The 21,158-nt window shown below is 50.5% G+C and overlaps 2 protein-coding genes across 3 annotated transcripts; one reads left to right on the forward strand and one right to left on the reverse strand.

Annotated features, from left to right (window-relative positions):
• Positions 1 to 2,775: 2,775 nt before the first annotated feature.
• Positions 2,776 to 8,865, reverse strand: LOC142004091 (interferon-inducible GTPase 5-like). Its single transcript, XM_074981513.1, has 2 exons — positions 8,789 to 8,865; positions 2,776 to 5,036 (listed from the first exon to the last, which is right to left on the reverse strand). Exon 2 carries the CDS (start codon positions 4,993 to 4,995, stop codon positions 3,817 to 3,819), a length of 1,179 nt encoding a protein of 392 aa, XP_074837614.1. The 5' UTR covers positions 4,996 to 5,036; positions 8,789 to 8,865; the 3' UTR covers positions 2,776 to 3,816.
• An 8,844-nt stretch (positions 8,866 to 17,709) lies between these two features.
• On the forward strand, positions 17,710 to 20,033 carry LOC142004090 (interferon-inducible GTPase 5-like). Of its 2 annotated transcripts, XM_074981512.1 has the most exons (2): positions 17,873 to 18,832; positions 19,122 to 20,033. In XM_074981512.1, exons 1-2 carry the CDS (start codon positions 17,899 to 17,901, stop codon positions 19,172 to 19,174), a joined length of 987 nt encoding a protein of 328 aa, XP_074837613.1. In that variant the 5' UTR covers positions 17,873 to 17,898; the 3' UTR covers positions 19,175 to 20,033. The 2 variants fall into 2 exon arrangements, with proteins under 2 accessions (XP_074837612.1, XP_074837613.1); XM_074981511.1 differs by having other exon boundaries at positions 17,710 to 20,033.
• Positions 20,034 to 21,158: the final 1,125 nt, after the last annotated feature.

A 21,158-nucleotide genomic window follows, 5' to 3' on the forward strand; every position in this document is an offset into this window, starting at 1 on the left:
ATGAACAAGAAGTCCTGCGGCACCTTACAGACTAAGATTTTGGAGCACAAGCTTTTGTGGGCAAAGACCTTCTTCGTCAGATGCATGAGTTGGTTTTCCAGAGGAGGGTCTAAACTTATAAGCTCATGAAAAGGAAGGAGTCCCAGTCAAGAGGCAGGCGTCAGAGGGGGAGCCGTGTTCGTCTGGATCTGCAAAAGCAACGAGGGGTCCTGTGGCACCTTACAGACTAACAGAAAAGTTTTGAGCATGAGCTTTTGTGGGCAAAGACCCACTTGGGCTGTGTCTACACGTGCCCCAAACTTCGAAATGGCCATGCAAATGGCCATTTCGAAGTTTACTAATGAAGCGCTGAAATGCATATTCAGCGCTTCATTAGCATGCGGGCGGCAGCGGCGCTTCGAAATTGACGAGCCTTGCCGCCGCGCGGCGCGTCCAGACGGGGCTCCTTTTCGAAAGGACGCCACCTTCTTCGAAGTCCCCTTATTCCCATGAGCTCATGGGAATAAGGGGACTTCAAAGTAGGCGGGGCCCTTTCGAAAAGGAGCCCCGTCTGGACGCGCCGCGCGGCAGCAAGGCTCGTCAATTTCGAAGCGCCGCTGCCGCCCGCATGCTAATGAAGCGCTGAATATGCATTTCAGCGCTTCATTAGTAAACTTCGAAATGGCCATTTGCATGGCCATTTCGAAGTTTGGGGCACGTGTAGACACAGCCTTGGTGAGATGCAGATCAAGAGGAGGGCCAGAGGTGACAAGGTCAATTCAGTCAGGGAGGGTGTGGCCCATTATCAGCAGGTAATGTGGAAGTGTAAAGAGATTATCTTCTATGAAATGCTGCACCTTGGTGAAGTGATTAGTTGTAGCCCAAATTCAAGTCCTAGGATGATATTCCTGTTCCAACATGTTTCTCTTTGTAACATTAGCAAGTTTTTCCTTTTCCTTTAAAAAATAAATTGCATCATAATATGGTCCTTCCAGATTTTGGTTTTACCCAATTCATTGTGCCTGTGCTTTCATAGGCCAGGGTCAAACCAAATGGCTTCTAAGAGTTGCCGTGACCAGTACGGGTACTGATATTTGTGCTTCTAAACAGTTAACAAAAGTGAAATTGATATCACAAGCAAATAAACGCTGAAAAACTTGGTAAAAATTATAGTACAAACTCTTTTCCTCAAACCGAATGCTCAGGAAGAGAAAGCAATACAACTTCTCCTGGAAAATTGTGAGCATCTATATTAGCAGTTAAGCATTACAGTTAGTCTAAAATATTAATAAGCACCTCAAGTGAAATATTAATTAAAATATTAATTAAGCACCTCAACTGAAAATGAATGTCTACATGACCACTGCAAAAAATGCATTGTAAACAAACGCACTTAAGTTGTGTATTTCATTTGGGTTACTAAAACAAGACAAATGTGAAAAACAAACCAAAATCTCTATAGGGTTGCATCCCACGGATCAAAGACACTGGAAGATAACCATACATCATGAAGAAATGCCCAGGCATCAAGGAAAGAAAATGAAGTGCTTTACACATAAGAGACTGATCAAAATACACTGTAATCTACCATGTCTGTCAATTATGCAGGCAATCACCTAGCAACTACTGTCAGTAAGTTAAATGTGGCTGCTTTGTAAAAGCAACTGTATTAGTGCTGTAACTCGGGAGTGGTGCAGTATTGTTTTATTATTGCAGTATATCATTTACCATATGCTTAACACCACCAAACTGTTTAACCCTCACACAGGCACAAAATTAACAAACGAATGGCAGCAAAGGACTCGGACACAGCAGAGACCCACAACTGAACATTGACCGCTAACAAGTGGGAGACAAGGGAGCCAGCAGGCCTGCAAGCCACCCGGCGGCAGACAAGGGACCAGCTGCAAGCAGCCTGTGACAGGTTTGCTGCTGCCCAGGATGGAAGGCAGCAGGACAGAACTGGAACCGCCAAGGAGCTTTGGAAAAAGGGGCAGGCGATCCTTCACACGTGGGCTCTCAGTCAGTTGTGCTGTTTCCACCCTAACCTGAGAACCCTTAAAAGCTCGATTCCAATTGGCTAACGGCACGTCATCACTACAGGGAAGACGAAGCGTGCCACAGCTGATCTTCGGGAGTTCGATTCAGTGTGCCTTGTAGGCAAAGGCTGAACCAAACTCACAGGAGGCCCTCATCAGCGCCAGTACTTCTGCCTTGCATTAGGAGCAAGGGAAGTCAATGGGACCACATGCTTCCACCGATCTCCCTTAGTGGAGACAGCAGGGAAGTGTGAATTAAGGTGTGTCGGCTGCAGCGGTGTGATTAACGTCGCTGGAATCGTGCGGCTCAATTCGACCTTCCCCTGAAGGGTAAACCTTGTTCTCAAAAAGCTGCTGTGCCTCCCTGCAAACTCCTGCTTGCTGCATCCTTCCCAGAAGGTTTCCATCTCTCACAGGGGTCTGAGCTCTTTGGGACCTGCTGGCAAGCCAAGGTGAGGAACAAGGAGCTGAAGCCAGAGGCCCAGGCTTGGGGCAGTGGAGCTGTTTGGTTCTCCCTGAAAAAGTTCAGGCCTGGGGCACAGCACAACAAAGGTGAGAAACTGTAAAGCTCGGGGCTCAGCACACCTTTTAAATCCGGTCCCCAGCCCCTAAATCAGTCCCATTCCTCCTCACTGTGCATTGAACCCAAGGGCCTGTTGGAGAGGCAGATGTATCTGGCTGCCACTGCATCTGGGTTTCTCTCTCGAACCCTGAGCTGTCTTATAAATGAGACACTTCAGACACTGGGAATTCTGGTTCAAATTCAACCTGAGTTTATTCTGCTGTTCAATTAATTCTGTAAGAACAATAATTCTGAAGCTGGAAGCAATAAACACAAAGATGACTGAGCTAGGGTAGGTGTGGCTAGACAAGCTATGGCATGTGGTACACAGAGGGATATGTCTCAATATAGGAGCCATGTGCCAGAGAGTCTGACTGGCAACCTGGGTCAGTCAATTGACTGAGATCACACAACACAAAGAACGATACACTTCATTATAAAGTAAATCCAAAGGGCCAGAAGACACATGAGCGGCCCCCATTGGAATCTGACCCAGGGTCAATAGAAAAGAATAAGAAAAAGATTTAAAATCAGCACAATAACTCAAATTGCAGATCTGAAGAGAAGAGGTAGCAGCATCCAAAGCCATCCCACTACCATGAAGTGATCATCACAGGCTTAACGCTCTACCCAGAAACATAGGCACCTGAGGGCCAGTTCTTCCAATCGTCCAGGAGTTTCCAAAGACCTGTTCCTATTGGGCTCAGTGTACAAAGATGATGTGCTGGAAACAAGAGTTGGCACAGTTGGGCAGAGTCATCTTTGTACTTGGAAAAACATATTGTGTGAGTATCGTGTGATGTTCACACAGCCAGATTTTAATTTGTTGTGTCCTAGTCCCTAAATGCCACAATGTGGAGCCCATCAAGTCTGGCATTTAATTGAAAGGGAAACGTGAAAATCAAGGAAAGCCTCAAGCATCTGCTTTGACTGATGCAGGTCTCTGGTAAAGAGTTCGTTGCATGGAAGCTGCTACACTAGACAGTTTGCGCTAGTGAGAAATAAATGTGAAAGTGTGATACTTCTCTAACTATCCCTGACGGGGGCTGAAAATTGAATGGGGATCTATCTTGCAAATTCAGGTTGTTTTATTGGTTAACTGATGTATCTCTGATCCAATGAAAAAAGAATTTTCACTCTTTGCTTTTTGGTTTGGTTTGGTTTGGTTAGGTCAGTTTGGGCTGAAATGGTACCCATGGACTTTCTGTGCTGCCATTTGTACTCTGTACCTTTTGCTTAAGAGAGAGCTTTGGCTAGGACATTTTGGGCATCTCTCGCAGCATCATTCAGAAAGCTGTTCAGCATGTAATATGTGGTTCCAAAGGAAAGTGCTCCGGACAACAAACTACCAACGATAGGTATAAAATCTAAAACGTCTTCAGCCATCATCAGTCCAGTGCAAACACTCCTGGACAGTTGACTCATTATGAACTTTTCTGATAGCGAGTTGGCCATTGGGACTGCTTTAATTACAGACTTCAGTTCTGCAATGGGTTTGTGAGCCTGCCTAGCAAGTCTAGTAAGGGACTTATCATCCAGGCCAAAGACAGTGAGATAACGTTTCATGTTGATCAACAATATGGCTACATCACAAGCAAATGAGAGACCTGGAACAGGAATAGCAGAAATACCACCTGACAAAAGGGCCAGAATCCATATCTCTTTCTTCAGTGCAGCCTTTTTCTTTTCCAGGATCGCTGCTGAGATGTTGGACAGGCTCAGGATGAAAGCATGTTTCTTGTGAGGCTCCAGCTCATTCTCCAGTGTCTCCCGCAGGAGTGGGAAATCATATGCATCCAATTTCCAGTTGGAGATCAGGAAAACACTTGGGGAGGGCTCACCTGCACACTTCAGATTCTTGATGCAGTCTTCCCGGATCTCCTGCAGGATTCGCTCCTCATTGTAGGTGCTGGGCCGGCGGGTAGCAGCTGCATGCAAGGCAAGGTCGACTTTAGAGCGCACGTAGTAAAACTTCTTTCCCATCCTGTGAATTGCCTGGGCGAGCATGGTGTGGTGGGAAGTGAAACGCTCTGCGCTGACAATAATAAAGAAGTCGTAGCGGTTGAAGTCCACCTGCGTGAGGTATGTGTCTGCCTGAAAACTTCTTGTGCCAATTCCTGGCAGATCCCATATTGTAACACTGGGGAGCAGAGGGTTAGGATAAGGCTGTGGATGCTTTGTTGTTTCAACAACCCCAGTCTTAGCAGCCTCCGCATCTTCATCGTCCACACCCCGGATGGCGTTGACGAAAGACGACTTTCCAGCGCCTGACTCCCCTGTGATGGCGATGTTAAGTGTGACTGTTTCTAATGATGCCATCTTCTCCTGCGCTTTAGCTATTGCGCTGGCCAAATTTCCTGTTTCAAAAGCAGACTGCACCTCATCCAGGTCCTCTGGTGAGAGTTTTCCAGCCATGGCAGCTCCTGGCAGTGGTACTGTTGGTCTTACCAGCAAACCTTGGAAAAGGAACAGAGAGATTCTAGCTAAGCATTATTAATGAGTAAATTCAAACCAACCTGCTCACATTGGAAAGTGCAGTTTGTTGAGGGTGAAGGAGATAATATAATATAGTCAATCTCAGTTTAATGTGAACAAATTCTAAACAAAGGCAGATAGATGCTGCCACACATTCACTTCTTTAGAAGGATGGTAATGTAGCATTAAGGCCTTGGAAAGTGGCCAAATTCAACTCTGTGAGCACTGGGAAATGCAGAGCTGTTGTAATGCTGCCCCCCCTGCACCCTTCCAGCCAACCTCTTCTAAGAGAGACTTTTGGCAGCCGTGATGCGTCTGCAAAGAGGGATCACAACCACAATCCCATTCACGGAATTCCGGCCCAGATGTGCACTCGCAGCGCCTCATGGGGGGAGGGGAGAGGCATCTCTCTCAAGTGTCTGCAGAGCACCAGCAGGGCAATCACCGCACCTGGGCGGGAGATGGCTCAGCCCAACTGGGGCCAGCTGACTCCATGACTGGGCTAATAAGAGCCCTTTAAAAGCCCTTCACAGGGGGAAGGGTGGGGAGAGAGTGTGAGAGGTGAATGGAGAGAGGTGAGGAGACCAGAGTAATGAGAGAGTGAGCAGGTTTGAGAGGATCAGAAACCACAGAGAGAGACTGAGGGTCTTCAGCAGAGGGAGAGGGGGACTTGTTACTGCTGCAGCCTGGAGAAGGTACCAGGGGGAATTGTCTGGGGAAGGGTCCCAGGGAGAAGAGCTGCTGTGCTAAGGGAGTCAGCCCTTCCCCCTAGCAGCTGCACAGGGTCCCTGGGCTGGAACCTAGTGGGGGGCTGGGTTCCCCCCAGTCACCCCAGGGGGGGTATTTGAGCCTGTAAATGGGACCAGTGGACTGAACAGAGACCAGAAGCCCAGAAACAGGACTGACTCTGTCACACATACAGTGCTGAAAGGCAGCGTTCTCTTACAAGCTGCTGCTAACCACTGACATCACTCGGCTGCCTCCTGTCCCCCAGCTGAGGTGTGAGCTCTAACAAAAAAACACTGCTCTATTGTTGAATTAACCCATTGTATGGCAAAATAGGTATTTCTTTAACGCCCCCTGTGCAGCAGTGTATGTATAATGTGAATGCATTCAGCATGCCCAGACTTCTCTAACTTTTTCCAGTCTAAAAGGACAAATGGTAACATAGTGGCTGATGAGATGATGATTTGGGGTTATCAGTAGGAGATAATTGGCCTGAGCTGTAAAACTTGATTTATAGAAATAAGCAAATCAGCCAAATGCTCTGCTTCAAATTTAAACACACACTTTGCAATTTCACATCAAGGGTCTGGTAGCCTCAACATTTTGGATTAAGCTAAACAACCAAGTAGTTATCACCGCTCTGTTTTTAGCGGATGGACTCCCACCCTTCCTCTTTAATGTTGTCTTTGCTCAGTCCCAGGAAGAGGCACCAGTCACACCCAGCAGCAAGAGCTCAGATAAGACTGGTGCCTGCTTCCTCCTCATGCCTGCTGCATTTACTGGCACTCAGGCAGCTGGGGGGTGCTGGCTGTGCAGGCTGCATCCTTCATGCATCAGGGTGGCAAGGAGTAGCCAGGGCAACAGGTAGTGGAGATAAATAGGAGGGAGTGGCAGAGGGCAGACTCACTCCAGCCTGCTCCTCCCCTCTATGTCCACCCTTGCCCCCCAAGCCCCCCTCACCCTGCAGCTCCCTGGCACCCCTACAAACCCAGGTCCTCCCCCAGGCTCCACTCACCCGGCAGCATCCCAACACCCTTGTAAATCCAGCTTCTCCCCAGCCACTGACTGTCTTCCCTCTTCTCCCCTCAAGACATCACCATAAATTCAGCATCGCCCTGGGGCAAACCAAGCTTAGCCTTGCCACCTCATGACCTGCCTGTAGCTGGCGTCTTTCATCTGGGCACCTTCCTCCCACTCAGTCTGCAGCTCGTACCCCTATTTAACTTGGCTGCCTCCCAGGGCAAGCTGCAAATGGCTCTTAAAGACCCACCTGTGCCCAGCCAGCTCACTGAGCCCCCTGAGGTGAGTGCTGCAGTCACCTCAATCTTGTTATGGCTGTGGTTTGGAACAATTATGTAAGATGTCGGTAAAATATGACACACCCAAGAATTGTTCTTGAAGGGTTAAAAGGGGGATAATGTAGCTACACTGTAATATTTTAGCATTTTGCAAGAATACAATTGATGCAATGAAAATAAGTTCTATAATATTTTGCTTGTAACTTCTGTATGCTTCTGTTTCACCCTCCCAGTCAACCTCCATGATTAGCATGAAGATTGCCGTTGGTAGATATGCATCAGGTAAGCTCTCAAGTGCATACATCCATGTTAAGGCAGAGACCATGATTTCTTGTGATGGGTTCGTTTATCTTGGGTCGTAGCTTTATTACGTTTGCTATAAGGTCTTGATTCTTGCCTGCATTTTAAATTGTCTTGCTCTATGAGCCTTTCTCAAATGTCTGTCTGTCTGAAATTCTCTGTAAAATGATTCAGTGTGAGTGAAGGAGTGGGTATAGTTAAGGCTGTGTGTGAAAGCCGGTGTGAATACCCGGATGGTCAAGAAGCAGTGAGAAACTTGGAGACAATCAGAAAATGTCCAGTATCGGAGAGGGAACCATGTTAGTCTGTGTCTTTGAGAACAACGAGAAGTCGTGTGGCACCTTATAGACTAACAGATATTTTGGAGCATAAACTTTCATGGGCAAAGACCCGCTTCTTCAGATGCATCTATCACTGAGCTCTGCAGCTCTTTCTCTGAAGTACAGCAGCCCTTCCCTAAGCTGCTCATCCTGTTGCATCACAGCACCACCTCTGGGTGCTCCTAAACCTCTTCTGATCTCTGCCCTGAATGTTGGACTCTGAGTCCCCATGCCCTGATCCCTGCACCAAAGCCTCCCTTCCTGAGCCTCCACGCTCTCCGTGCAACAGGAACACCTTAAGTGATTTTTGAGATTCTGTCCCTGCAGCACAGCACCTACCTCAGCCCTCCATCCTGCTGCCTGCAACACAGCACACCAGCCTGTTACCTGCAGCCCACGGTACCTGATGAGCATTCGGCAATGTTTCCTGCTGTACAGTGCCCTCTCTGAGCCCACCAGCCTCTCCTGGAAGCAAAACTTCCACTGCTGCTCTCCACCCCCCATTCCTTGCAGCACAGCACCTCGTGTGAGGCCCCAGCCCATTTCCTATAGCATGGCATCTCCTATAGAATGTCACTGTGGTGGGGTTCAGGGATCCCCAAGCGCTGCACCCAGTCCGCAGGCAGGAGTGACTCTCACTCCGCAAGAGAACAGCGGGTTCATTAGCTGACAGGACACAGCAACTCACGGAAGAGTCAGTACAGCAGGCAGAGACGGCCCAATCCATGCTGGGGAGAGAAGCCCGAGGGGCCTTGCCCCCTCCTTTGTCTCTCTCCCTCCCAGCTGAGACCAACTGCTTTCCAACTCCCTGTTCCAATTCAAACCCTCAGGCTGCACCTTCTCCTTTGTCTGCAATGCAAAGGTGTCAGCTGGTTGCCTCAGTTACCCTCAGCAGGAGCCCCTGCACTCTCTGTGAGCCACTCACATACACACATATCCCCCACTACATCACAGCCACATCCTGTAACAGTGCACTCTAACTGCTGGCTGCCTCCCTCCAGCACAGTGTCCCTGCTACATCGACACCCTCATCCCTTTCTGGTTGCACCAGTGTTTTAGAAAAAACCTCGATTCAGAAGAGAATCTCACCATTAGCTTCTTCACACTTCAATTCTTCTGAGGCAGGACAGACAGGCCAGACTCCAGCTGTGCAAGGCTCACACTTGCACGCTCCTGCTTATCGACTCATCTGAGAGGCAGAGCTAATATCGAAAGTGAAGTTAGCAGGTCATAGACTGGCTGCACAGCTCCCTACCCCCTACGGAAGTTTGCCTTGCTGGTCTGTTTGCTCTCCCTTCAGAGAGGGTAAATGTGTCATTATCTCAGTTGTGTTACCACAGCTTTCTCAACAGGCACATTTTTGTTCTTTTAAAAAAATTACAGAGAAACTCTAGTAAAAATCATAAAAGAACTTACACATGTGCTAATAAGCTCATCAGAGAAGCCACCAACTCCACGAAGAGCTCTGGCTGGTGAGCAGCCTTTCACACCCCATCCATTGTTACCAATTCATACAGCTTTTGCTCAGAAAGAGCAGGTGCCGTGTCTAACAAACCCTGCCCCACCTGGATATATGAACAGCTGCATTTCATACAACAGACTCCACTAAACTTCAGCAAGGCTCATCCAGGGTACTGCCAGATCTGTTAGATGTCTCACTACAGGTGTTACCTGTGACTGATATGATGACTTGTTGACACATCTCTAACAGAGCAGTTACACAAACTGAGATGCCATGAAAGGAATTCCAGAAGTCAATCAGTCACAAGACAGAATTTTCCTTGTCTCTTTGTCATAAATGTGTGGAATATACAGGGGGAATTTCTGACAGGTAGTTGGAATGGTTCAGCTGCTTATTATTATTACTACAGAGGTAGCCGTGTTAGTTTGTATCTTAGAGAGCAACAAGAAGTCCTGTGGCACCTGATAGACGAACAGATATTTTGGAGCATAAGCTATAATTATAATTCTAGGTATCTTTCTGTACTGGGATGTAACCGAGTTCTTTCCTTATACTCAGCCTAATTTCACAGGCCAACTGTAATATTGGAGGTTTTTCCGGGCACTGCTGAGACAGCCCAGTCAGGACAAACTCTCTTGGCTTGTTTGTTTGTTTTAAAACAGGGTTACTTACATTCCAAGACTGGGCGTCCTCCATTTTAAGGTGCCAAACCAGTAACACAGAGCACTTCTGTTGCCAAACTGGCCTGCAAGAAGTCACACAAGCAGCTACCACAACTAGCATCTCTCCTTACACAGATGGGAGGTTATGTAAACTAACCTCATCAAATCTGAACAGGTTCTGCTGGTCCCTAAGCACCAGCCACATTACCAGGACAATGCATACCTGAGTTCTTACCTGTAGGAGCCTGCTGTGCCAATAAAAAGAACAGGGTGAAAGTAAAACTGTTAAAGTAATCAAAATACATCCATCAATCACAAAGTTCTTGATGAAGGCTTGCAGCAGTCATGGAATAAGCTGCTATCTTAAGTCTTTGGAGTACATCCTTTGTTAAAGTGGGTCAGAAATCCCTCTGGGCTCAGCTCATAGTACAGATGCTCCTGAACTGATGAGCTGGATTGAAGACAAAGATGGAGGAACTCTCAGATTATGTCTACAGCTACATCTACACTCGCATTCCTCTTTCGAAAGAGGCATGCAAATGAGGGGAATCGCATATGAGGTGCAGATTTATACATAGGGCAGCTCATTTGCATATCTGTCTTTCAAAAGAAGAAAAGCCATGCAGATGTGGCTGTTTTGAAAGTAAACACCATCTTCGAAAGAACCCTTCTTCCCATAAAAAAGGGTTCTTTTGAAGGTGTTTACTTTTGAAAGAGCTGCCTCTACACTGCTTTTCTTCTTTCCAAAGGATATTCAAAAGAGGCACCAGATATGTAAATCTGCACCTCATTTGCATTTTCAATTTCCCTCATTTGCATGCCTCTTTGAAAAAGAGGAATGAAAGTGTAGACGCAGCCCCCATGACAGACCTATTTTGAAATAAGGGATATTCCAAAATATCTTATTTCGAAATAACGTCTAAATGCAAAAAGCTCATTGAAATGCCCATTCACTGTTTCAAAATAGAGCATCCATAGTGCTTTGTAGCTGTCTCAGAATGAGAGCGCCCTGGAAGCAGTGTGGGTAGGACAGGAACCCAGCGGTTGCTTCCCCTGGCTGTTGCTGGAGGCTATTTGAGATTTGTGCTTGAAGGGACCCTCCTGGACAGCCGCTCCTCAGGGTTCCCTGCTCACTTGCCCACCTCATCCAGGGGCAGCAAAGCATTTGCCCTGCACTGACGGCGGCTGAGCAGCAGGGGGAGCACCAGGGGAAAGAATCCTGGAAAGTTTGTCATTGCTTTGCAAAAAAGTCAGGACATTTGCTAGAGGGTTAAATGAGGGAGTGGGGCAGTTAAAACCGGGACCGATGGTCACCCTCCCCCGACCACGTGTGTCCTGTCCTTTCTCTGCCTTGTCTCTGTCCAGCCTCCCCGACCCTCTGAGGATGAAGAGCCTGTCTCAGCCAGCCAAGGCTGCATGTTTTGCAGCATTGCTGTGAGCTTATTGCCTGCAGAAAGCAAGAGCCCAAAGCAGCCCAATGCTGGTATGAATTTGCCAGGTCTCAGAGTGTCTGCTAGGCCATGGGCTGGGCTGGCGCTTTTCCAGAAGCAGGGTTGCAAGAGAGTCGCTCCAGAGCCAAGAGCTGCATTTCCCTGTGCTGTTCTTCTCTCTCCTTCTCTGCTTTCGTTTTGGTTTCTAGGAAGTGACAGTGAGGATGACAGTTCCAGCTCAGCTCAGCTACTATCTTCTCCTCCCCCTCCCCCTGATGGTGGCTATTGCCAAGTTTGATCCCAGCTTAGAGCTGGTCAAAGCAGTGTTTGTTTTTTCCATCTAAAACTCCTGCTGGCCAAAGGCCACAAGGGATGGTGTTACGAGCACCTCCTGCTGTAACATTTGATGTTGGAAACACATTAGCTGGTTTCCCTTCTTTCCTCTGTCTTTACTACCCCACCGGGATTTGTCTGGGGGTTGTGCCCTGGTGCTAAGGAAGAGGGTCCTGGATACCAAACCCTGCTCCTTGCTTGGCACCGTGGACCATGACTTGATTTGTAATGAATGCACACCACTGAGAATCCCTGCACTGCTGCTCTCGGCAGTTGTGGGTTAGGTGGCCCCAGAGGCACCTTGCAGACTGGGCTGGGGTTCAGGCCCCCAGTGGGTTGGCTGTTCCTGGCTGGATCTCCAGCTGAGGGTGGTGCCCATGTGGCCCAGCTCTTGGCAGGGCTGGAAAGGGAAGGGAGCTGGGGGTCAGGAAGACAACACAGAGCCCAGAGAGACACAGGCAGGATGCAGGTGTGTGAGTGAAGATGGGGACTAGAATCTGTGAGCAGCAGAGCTGGGATGGAAGGATTTGGAAAGTCAAAACAGCTGTGTGGGGGTGTGTGGGGGGGTGCAGGGTGTTTTGGGGCAGCTGGGAGGATGGATGGAGCGTTTTCCCATGTGGCTATGGGCTCCCCTAAATAGGAGCAGGTCAGGGTTAGGGGTCAGGGGTTGGAAGCCAGGTCCACTCGCTGTGAAACTGACAGGAGCCCTCACTCAGAGTCTGTCAGAGGGGAAGCTGCGGCCAGGCTTGCACAGAACAGGGGGCTCTTACCTGGGCGCCTTCCCTCCAAGGAGGGGTGTTTGAATGGAGGAACATGTGGGATTCAGTGCAGGGCGCTGAAGAAGGGGAACTGAGGCAGGGTGCAGGGGCGCCACGCTGCCATACAGGGGCACTCGGGGGGGCTCCTGGCCTGGTTACATGGAGGTCCTGGGTTGCACGACATGGTGCTTTTACCAACCAGGTGAGGTAAAGGTCTGAGCAGTCCCACACACCCTGTTCTGCTTTTGCAATCAGCACCGCTGCGGACAACTTCCATATGTAAAAACAAACAAACAAACAAACAAGCAGTCCTGTACCACCTCAAAGACTAACTCTTTCTAGAGGCCCTGCTAATGATAGGTGACTTCTCCCCCCTTGTTTTCCTTTGCCTTCTTTTCCCCTTCTTTCTTCTCCCTCCCTGACAGACAGGTAGACTTTGTTCTCTCATTTTTGCTCCAGAATCTGTTGAAGTGGATCTTACCCACAAAAGTTTGCAAAATAATCAATACATTTGTTAGTCCTTAAGGTGCTACGGGACTGCTTGTTTTTTGTGTGAAGCTAACGGGGCCACCCCTCGGAGACGAACTCCCATATATGGTACCTCTGCAAACAGAAGCTCTGGCCTGCCTTTTTCCTCTTTGTTCACCCAGTGGTGGGAGGGGCATGACCTCACTAACAAAACTCTTTCACTTTGCTCTTGCTTTGTCACAGAAGAAACCCAGGTGTTGCTCCAGCTGCTCAGAAGAGGAAGCTTTGAGGTAGCCGGGGAGGGGAGGGTCACTGAGGGGCTGGAAAGAGGGGAGCCAGGGGAAGGGTGAGGGGCTAGGGCAGATGCCTGAGGGCTTGGGTGCAGAAAGGTGGGGTTCTGGAGGTCTGAAGTACTGAGCAGGAGAGGAAAAGGGAAGGTGCTGAGGAACTAGGGAGATTCTCAGCTACAGTAAATGCCCTTCATGGATATAAGCACAAGTCAGCCTTACTGGGTTGGATTAAAGGTCATCTAACCCAGTGTCCTGTCTCCTGACAGTGGCCAACCCCAGGTGCGCCAGAGGGAGCGAACAGAACCATCGAGTGACCCACACCACCCATTGCCCATTCCCAGCCTCTGGCAAAGATCCAGGGATGCCCTCCCAGCTCTGCTGGATCTGTCCTCCAGCGACATACCTAGGTCCTCTTCATCCCTGTTCTGCTCTTGGCCTTCACAGCATCTCCTGGCAAAGGGTACCACACGGTTTGTTTGGCCTGAGTGCTGTGAAGAAGCATAACAGAGATTTCAGAACATGTGTTCCTGTCCACACAACCCAAAGGCTGTTCCTGTAATTGAGGCCCCCAAAATGAGGCTTTAAGGATACTGGAAATCGCTTATCACCCACAAAGTGTTGGTAAAAATACAGCCACCAGTTTGGTCTGTTTGTTCATTTCCTCCCAGAGCTAGGCTGTAATCAGCGCTGCAGAAGAGGGAGGACCATGTCTGGGCTTTGCAGAACTTGATTTTGATTTTATATCAATGTTTGTTTAAGTGTATTTTATTTTTATTTCAGTTTTCTCTGTTGCACAAAATTAGGAGTTTAAACATGTATATCCATTTAAGTTTTCCCAGCTTTGGGAAGACAATGGTGGGGCTAGAGGGAGTGGCAGGCAATAACTGATTAATGTAAATGTAATAAGAGACACATCTCCAAGAGCTGGAAGTAGTCCCCTGCCCTCTTGACAGGACCCAGCACCATCCCTGACATCTATTTGCCCCACTCCCTAAATTGCTTCCTCAAGGATGGAGCTCGCAACCCCTTGTTTAAGGGGCCAGCACTTAAGCCACTGAGCTATCCCTCCTCACCCCCTGAAGGCACTAGACAGTGAGATTCAGACTGTTGAAACTTTATAACTGGTAAAACACCATCTGTCAACGTTGCGTTCCAAGCATTGGTTTTAAATCAATTTCTAATCAGAGCTTAATAATGAGACCCGGGTACAGAACTAGGGATGAGACCAGGACTGTTACACTCACACAAGATTGTCAAGAATCGCCCTGGGAGAATTCCTGGTGCCTGTGAGCCTCTTACAGCAGCACAATTCACCCCCCGCCCCAATAGCAAAAGCGTTTAGCTCTGAAAACAGGCGTCTGCCAGATGCCCACTCACCTATCTGCGGAGAAGCCAAGAGAGTTTGTAGCCATGACTCGAATAGCGTGGGGGCAGGAGCGCTGACTCAGGAAGGGCTGGGGGCTCCCATTTCTTACCGGCATAAGGATGAGCCAGGGTTCTGGTGGTAGGGGTGTTGGGGGGAAGAGGTGGATTGGGCGTGGGGCCTTGGGAGAAGGGCTGGTGTGAGGTCAGGGGCATGTGAAGAACTGGTGGGTTGGAGCCTCAAGGGAAGGGGAGATGTGGAGAGGCCTGGGGGAAGCAGTGTGAAGGTGGGGCCTCAGGGGAAGAGGTTTGAGGGGGACAGGTCTAGTGTTCATGGCCCCTGACAGGTGGGCAGTTTCCACTGTGCGGGGTGGATGTTGGAGCTGTCGGATGTGACATCCGTGTGCGGAGTTCAAATGCGCACCAGGCCTGAGCTCCAAACAGACAGCTGGGCAATAATTCCGCTCCACTAACCCTCCTCAGAGCTAGGCCTGGCCTGCATCGGGCATTAACTCCCGTAAGCTCCCACACCTGAACGCCACCGCTCCTTCTCTTCTGGCACAAAGCCCAAGTTTTGTCCTATCTCCCTAACGTGTGGGTGTCCTGTTCTATGGGTGCCTCTGTGTGCCCCCAGCTGCCCTCTGCCAGCACTGATGAGATATTGAGAGTGCGTGTGCATGCATGTGTGAGTGCGTGTTATCACTACTTTGTCTGCATGGTGACATTTAGGGCTGCATCCACCTAAGTGTGTGGGGGAGAGGACATGTATCTCCCATGTTATCCAGCAGAGCCCTCTGCTTGCGGTGAGACCCAGCCCTGGTTCCTCTGTCTGGCTGCTTTCACTTTCACTTAGGGCGAGACAGGATGGGGTGAGCTGTGTGCCCACACAGTGCTGCCCCCTCCCAGAGCCCACCCACGGCTCCCCACCTGCGCACAGCCCCGCTTGAGGGAAGGGAAGGGATTTCCTGCCCCCGCCTCAGTGGTCAGCTGCACTGTCGCCAATTTAGTTGTTTTCCAGCCCTGTTCCCTGTATGTTCACACACCCTCCTTTCCTCTCAGGTCATGGGGAAAGCCCAGCCCTGGGCCGCCTTCTGCTATCCCCTGGTGCTGCTGCCCTTTGGGGCTGTGTGGGGCAGCTGCAAAGCCCTGCAGAGGAAGGTGTCTGCTCTGAGGCTGGCGGTAGTCAGTTTAGGTGGGTCCCAGGCTGTCCCCTTCTGGCCCTGCAATCGCTGAACCTGCATTTTCGCTGGCCCAGCTCTGGTTCCAAGCCTCAGATTCTCCCTCTGCTCCAGTTTGCAGTAGCCGGGCCCCTAGTGTGTTGTCCTGGTCCTGACAGGAGCCGGGATGGGGTCCCACAAATCTGCGTGCTCTCCTTCTGCCCTCCAGGTCTTTGGGGGAGTGAGCCCCTCCAGGGCTCCCCGCAGCTCCTCTGACCTATAGGACATACCGAGGCAGAAAGCAGGATTTGAGCAGGGTTGTGCCCATTCACAGCTGGTATAATGCCCCTGGCAGCAGCAGTTTGAAAGCAGCTGGCTTGAAAATCTAACCACTTATTTCCCAGCATCCACAGATGCTGAGATCCCACTTGTGAGTCTGTGCAGTAATGAAAGCCCAGGCCCCAGTCAGAGGCTGTACAGCACCTAGCACAGGGATGGGCAGTAATTTTGATGGGAGGAGAGGCTCTCCTAGATTTTGGTAAGTAGTCAAGGGCCCCACTTTTCTCTGGGGGACGGTGCAGAGTCTGGGATGGGGGTTGGGTGCAGAAGAGAGCTCAGGGTAAGGGGCTGGAGTGGGGGGCAGGGGGTACAGAGGGAGTTTGGGTGAAGGAGGGGTGTGTGACCCAGGGCAAGGAACTGGGGTGCAGGGCCTGGTAGGGAGTATGGGTACAGGACAGGATTCTGGCCTGGGGTGGGCTGTAGGATGGGTTGGGACCAAGCTGGGACCTGCAGCAAGGGAGGTGTAGAGGGTTCGGGTGGCAACCCAGGCTGGGAGGAGGGGGGGCGGGGGTGCCAGCTGCAGACTCTGGCTGGGAGGTGACTACCTACGCAGCTTGCTGCCTGCTGCAGCCCCAGATCCATCAAACCTGCTGTCTGCTCCAGACCCCAAGGGCAGGGGGAGGTTTCACACACTGCTCCTGCCCCCAGCAAAATCTCTGAGATCCGATTGGCTGGAAACCAGAAACCAGCCAATGGGATGTAAGAGATTTTTGCTGGGGTGGGAGCAGCGCGTGAAGCCGCCCCCCTGGGGTCTAGAGCAGAGAGCGATGGGGAGCAGGAAGCTGATTAAAGCAGCGAGGCACAGCCACTTGATGCATTACGCGCCTTCCTGCTCTGTGCCTGAGGGTCCCTGGGCTTGGTCAGGGCCTGGACAACACTCAGCACAAGCGTTGGGGGTGTGCAGCGCCTGACAGAAGTGTAGACTCCCAGGGCTGGAGGGGAGCTCAGGAGGTCAAGTCCAGTCCCCTGCTTCAAGCAGGATCAATCCCAACCAAGTCATCCCAGTCAGGACCTTGTCAAGCTGGGACTTAAAAACCTCCAGGGTTGGAGATTCCACCACCTCTCCAGGCAACGCATTCCAGTGCTGCACCACCCATCTGGGGAAATAGTTTTTCCTAATACCCAACCTACTCCTCTCCTTCTGTAACTTCAGGCCATTGCTCCTTGTTCTGCCATCTGTCACCACTGAGAACAATTTATCTCCATCCTCTTAGAGCTCCCCTTCAGACAGTTGAAAGCTGCTATTAAATCACCCCTCATCTTGTCTTCTGTAAACTAAACAAGCCCAAATCCCTCAGCCTCTCCTCATAGGTTGTGTGCTCCAGACCCTTAATCATTTTTGGTGTTCTCTGTTGAACCTGCTCCAGCACATCCACATCCTTTCTATACTGGGGGGTCCCAAAACTGGATGCAACACTGCAGATGTGGCCTCACCAGTGGCCCCAGTCTCAGGCAGGGTCTGTGCAGTGGGGGCCCTGGTCTCAACTGGCAGCACCTAGCGCTGGAGTCCTGTTCTCATTCGGGATTCCGATGCACTACTATGTGACACGTAAGAAATCATGATTAAATCCAAACAACTCCCGTTCTTTCCACACTGCCCCACTTCATTCAGTGCCTAGGTTGTTTACTCGTGGGGCAGAGTTAAGGTTACACTGGCCACCAGAAATGTGCCTGGGCCGGACTTCTGAGGGAGTGACATTGCGCTGTCAGTGTTGGAGTTTGCAGAGGTGCCTTTAACTCGGAGCTGAAATGTTTCTTCTCTGCTGCAGACTGAGCACCATGACTCTCGAGGGGTTCAAAGCTGCTGTGCATCGAGGGAGCCTGAGAGAGGCGATTTGCGATGTGCAGGAGAGAACGCCAGAGTCGTTTAACAGCCACACCCTCCAAATCGCTGTCACGGGGGAGGCGGGCTCCGGGAAGTCCTCCCTCATCAACGCCATGCGGGGGCTACGTGCTGGTGATGCAGGTGCTGCTGAAACCGGGACGCTAGATACCATGCTGGAGCCAATGGCTTATCAAACGCCGAACCTCCCGTGCGTTACGCTCTGGGACCTGCCGGGGGTGGGGTCGCCCAGTTTCCCTCTAAACACCTACTGTGAGCAGCTCAGTTTGAGCCAGTTTGAGTTCTTCATCATCGTTGGCTGCCAGCGCTTCTGCTCCAGCCACGCCATGCTGGCCCGGGAGATCCAGAGAATGGGCAAGAGGTTCTACTTTGTGCGCTCCAAAGCTGACGTGGACCTGGAGGCTTCCAGGAGGCAGCGTCCCTCCAGCTACGCTGAGGAGAAGATCCTGCAGCAGGTCCGGGAGGACTGCGGGATGGGCCTCGCGGCTGAAGGAGTGAGCCACCCGCAGGTTTTCGTCGTGTCCGGCTGGGAGCCCAGCCGGTACGATTTTCCTCTCCTGCAGCAAACTCTGCAGAGGGAGCTGCTGAGCCTGAAGAGAGACTCCTTCCTCCGGACCCTGCCTGCTGTCGCCTCCCCCATCATCAGCCAGAAAAAAGCTGCCCTGAAGGGAGAGATTTTGAAAACCGCCCTGTTCGCCTGCCTGCTTGCTGCCGTTCCTGTCCCAGGCCTCACTTTCTTGTACACCCTCGCCGTGGTCAGGGAACGCCTGTTCCGCTACTACAGTAGTTTTGGTGTGGACGACAGGTCCCTCGCTGCTCTCGCCCAGCAGGTTGCGAAGCCAGTGGCAGAGCTGAGGGCTGTGATGACGTCCTGGGGAATGACCCGCATGATGGCCCCGAAGCTGCTGTTGGATTTGGTGGGAGCCGGTGTGATGGTAACAGAATATTCACGGCAGCGCTTCCCCGTCTTTGGTGCTATGGTGTCTGCAGGGGCGGCTCTGGTCACCACGTACTTCATGCTGCGGAAAGGTTTGGCTTCTGTAGCTGATGATACCCAGCGGGTTCTGAGCAAAGCTCTGGAGGCAGAGGGGAAAAAATCTATCTAGGGTGTGGTGCTGTGTGGGATGAGGCTGCTGCTGTCTAAAGACCTAGTCTTGGACTTGACACATGAATCTTTCCTGCTTCTCCATCCAGGAGTTGCACATTCAGGCCCCATAAGCCATAATGAAGGAGACAGTCTCACAAGGAACAAGGCAGCTTCCTTCTTAATTATGAACATTAAAATAAAATTATACTGAATCTGTTTCTGTCTACCTAGGTCCTGCTGTGTTCCTCCGTCACTTCAACATACGAGCGTCTTACAAATATTGACGGACCAGATCCTTGTAGCCAGACATGAACCCCCCATTTGCCCTTTTCTTCCTCTCCCCCCACTGGGAGAGACAGAGAGAGAAATAAGCAGGGGAGACAGGCGGCCTTTGATGTCCTGGGAACACAGGTGTGCTGCCTCGCCCAGCCTCTCTACTATACACAAAAAACAGACAGTAAATGGGCTAGCTAATGGCCGCCCTTCTGGCTGATCTCAGTAATTGACACGCCTTGATCACTTACCCAGCCTTGATCACTTACCCAGGAAGATTGGGGAACCCCACCCATCACCTCCAAAGGTGCCCAATTGTCCACAATTCACAGGTGCAAATTGAGCCTTGCATCTTCCCTGGGAAACCTGGGGTTCAAACACTCTCCTCCCAATTGGCCACTTAAGACCCGGAAGAAGCCTACGTGCCAAAAGGGGTATAATGGAGCTTGGCAGACCACCCCCCCTTTGAGTTGCAATCACCTACACCTGCTGGCCAGGTCTGGAATTAACTCCCGAGACTGGGACGCCTGGTTCGTATCTACTTCTTCCTGAGGGATTGAGAGAATCTGGGTCACACTGGATTTAGGAGGCAGGGGTAAGAATTACACCTGTATTAAACTTCTTTCCTATAGGAATTGAGGGAAAGACTCTGCTTCCAGCGGGTCTAAGAGGCGGGGTAAAAATCACACCTGCAACAGGCCTTTCTTGTGTACACATTAATTGTATTAGTTTAAGCTAGCTAGTTTGTCTAAAACTTTTCTTAAGTTAAATTGTGTTGTTTCCCCTTTAAAAACCATGACTACTAACTTGTACTTTGATCACTTGTCTTAGTTATATTGTTTCCATCTTTGTATAAATAAAAAGTAACTGTTAAAGCCTCTAAGTGTAATTTTTCCTCTTGCTGCTGTACCCGAACTAAACACAAACCAAAGAACCCAGCCTGCCCTGGCTGCTTAGCGTAGCTGCTGGTGTGGCATCACCCCCCTCCTTTGCCCCACCAGACCCTTAGCTGGCACCTGGGCATGGACTCACAATCCTCACACTGGGGCAAATCAGTGTCAACACCCTTGGAATCAGTGGGGCTAGATCCCAGCTGCAGGCATTCAACTGTAGTTTCATTGCAGCTTAGGTACCAAACGTTTTTTCCTCAGGCGAATGCTTTTCAGTATAACCCAAGGTGTGAAGTTAAACTGACAGAATGACCCTGTCCTATTTCTGATCCATTTTATTTAGCTGCAGTATCACTGTGGGTTTGCAGGCAGGTGCGTGGGAATTTCATCTTCTGGTTTCCTTGCTTTTTTTCCTTGGTTTACCTGTTGGCAACAAACAGGTCCAACAGACGTATGCTTGGCCTGAAAGCTCTTCTTGGAGGGCCTGGCACATTTCCCATCTGTCACTAATGTCAGTGTTTGTTGCCCTTGGGTTTACAATCACCGCGCTTGTGGAAGCAGTTCTGGCTTCATGAAGGTACATTAAACCCACACCACTGCCTGCAGCTTCTCGGGCATCTCTCTCGCTTGAGTTGTGGGGATCTCGTCGGTATCTGCACTACCACTTGGGAAGAGTCCTTAGCGCAACTGCCATATGCAGCTGGGAATGTGTACCCCATAAGTAGAGCCCCGAAAATCTGTAGGTACCTGCTGTCTATCCTGGACCCTGTTTGTGATATCAGGATGGAGGATAATACATGTTCTGTATCTGCTGGGCTCTTGCAGTAAAGCCGGGAGGGCCGCTGTGAGGTACCATGGGGTGGACCGTCCACCTGCCCTAGGCAGAAGGTTGGTATGGGGGGCAGAGTTCAGGGACACTGGGTGAGGGCTGCTCAGGCCTCCTGCCCAGAACAAGTGGTGGGACCCAGGCTTCCCTCCACTGCCAGCACAGCACTCCAGGACCTGATGCTGGTGGAGAGAGAGGGGGAGTCAGACCTCCAGCCTGGCCACAGTAAGAGCTGTGGGGAGCCACAAAGGACCCTCTGCCTGCCCTGGGCAAGGCTCT

The sequence above is a fragment of the Carettochelys insculpta genome, chromosome 30 (assembly GCF_033958435.1).
Source record: "Carettochelys insculpta isolate YL-2023 chromosome 30, ASM3395843v1, whole genome shotgun sequence".
In the NCBI taxonomy this organism is placed as follows: Eukaryota; Metazoa; Chordata; order Testudines; family Carettochelyidae; genus Carettochelys; species Carettochelys insculpta.

Bases quoted from the DNA above. Each gene is read 5' to 3' on its own strand.
- LOC142004090 (XM_074981511.1), top strand. From the start codon at position 17,710: ATGTTTCTTCTCTGCTGCAGACTGAGCACCATGACTCTCGAGGGGTTC.
- LOC142004091 (XM_074981513.1), bottom strand. From the start codon at position 4,995: ATGGCTGGAAAACTCTCACCAGAGGACCTGGATGAGGTGCAGTCTGCT.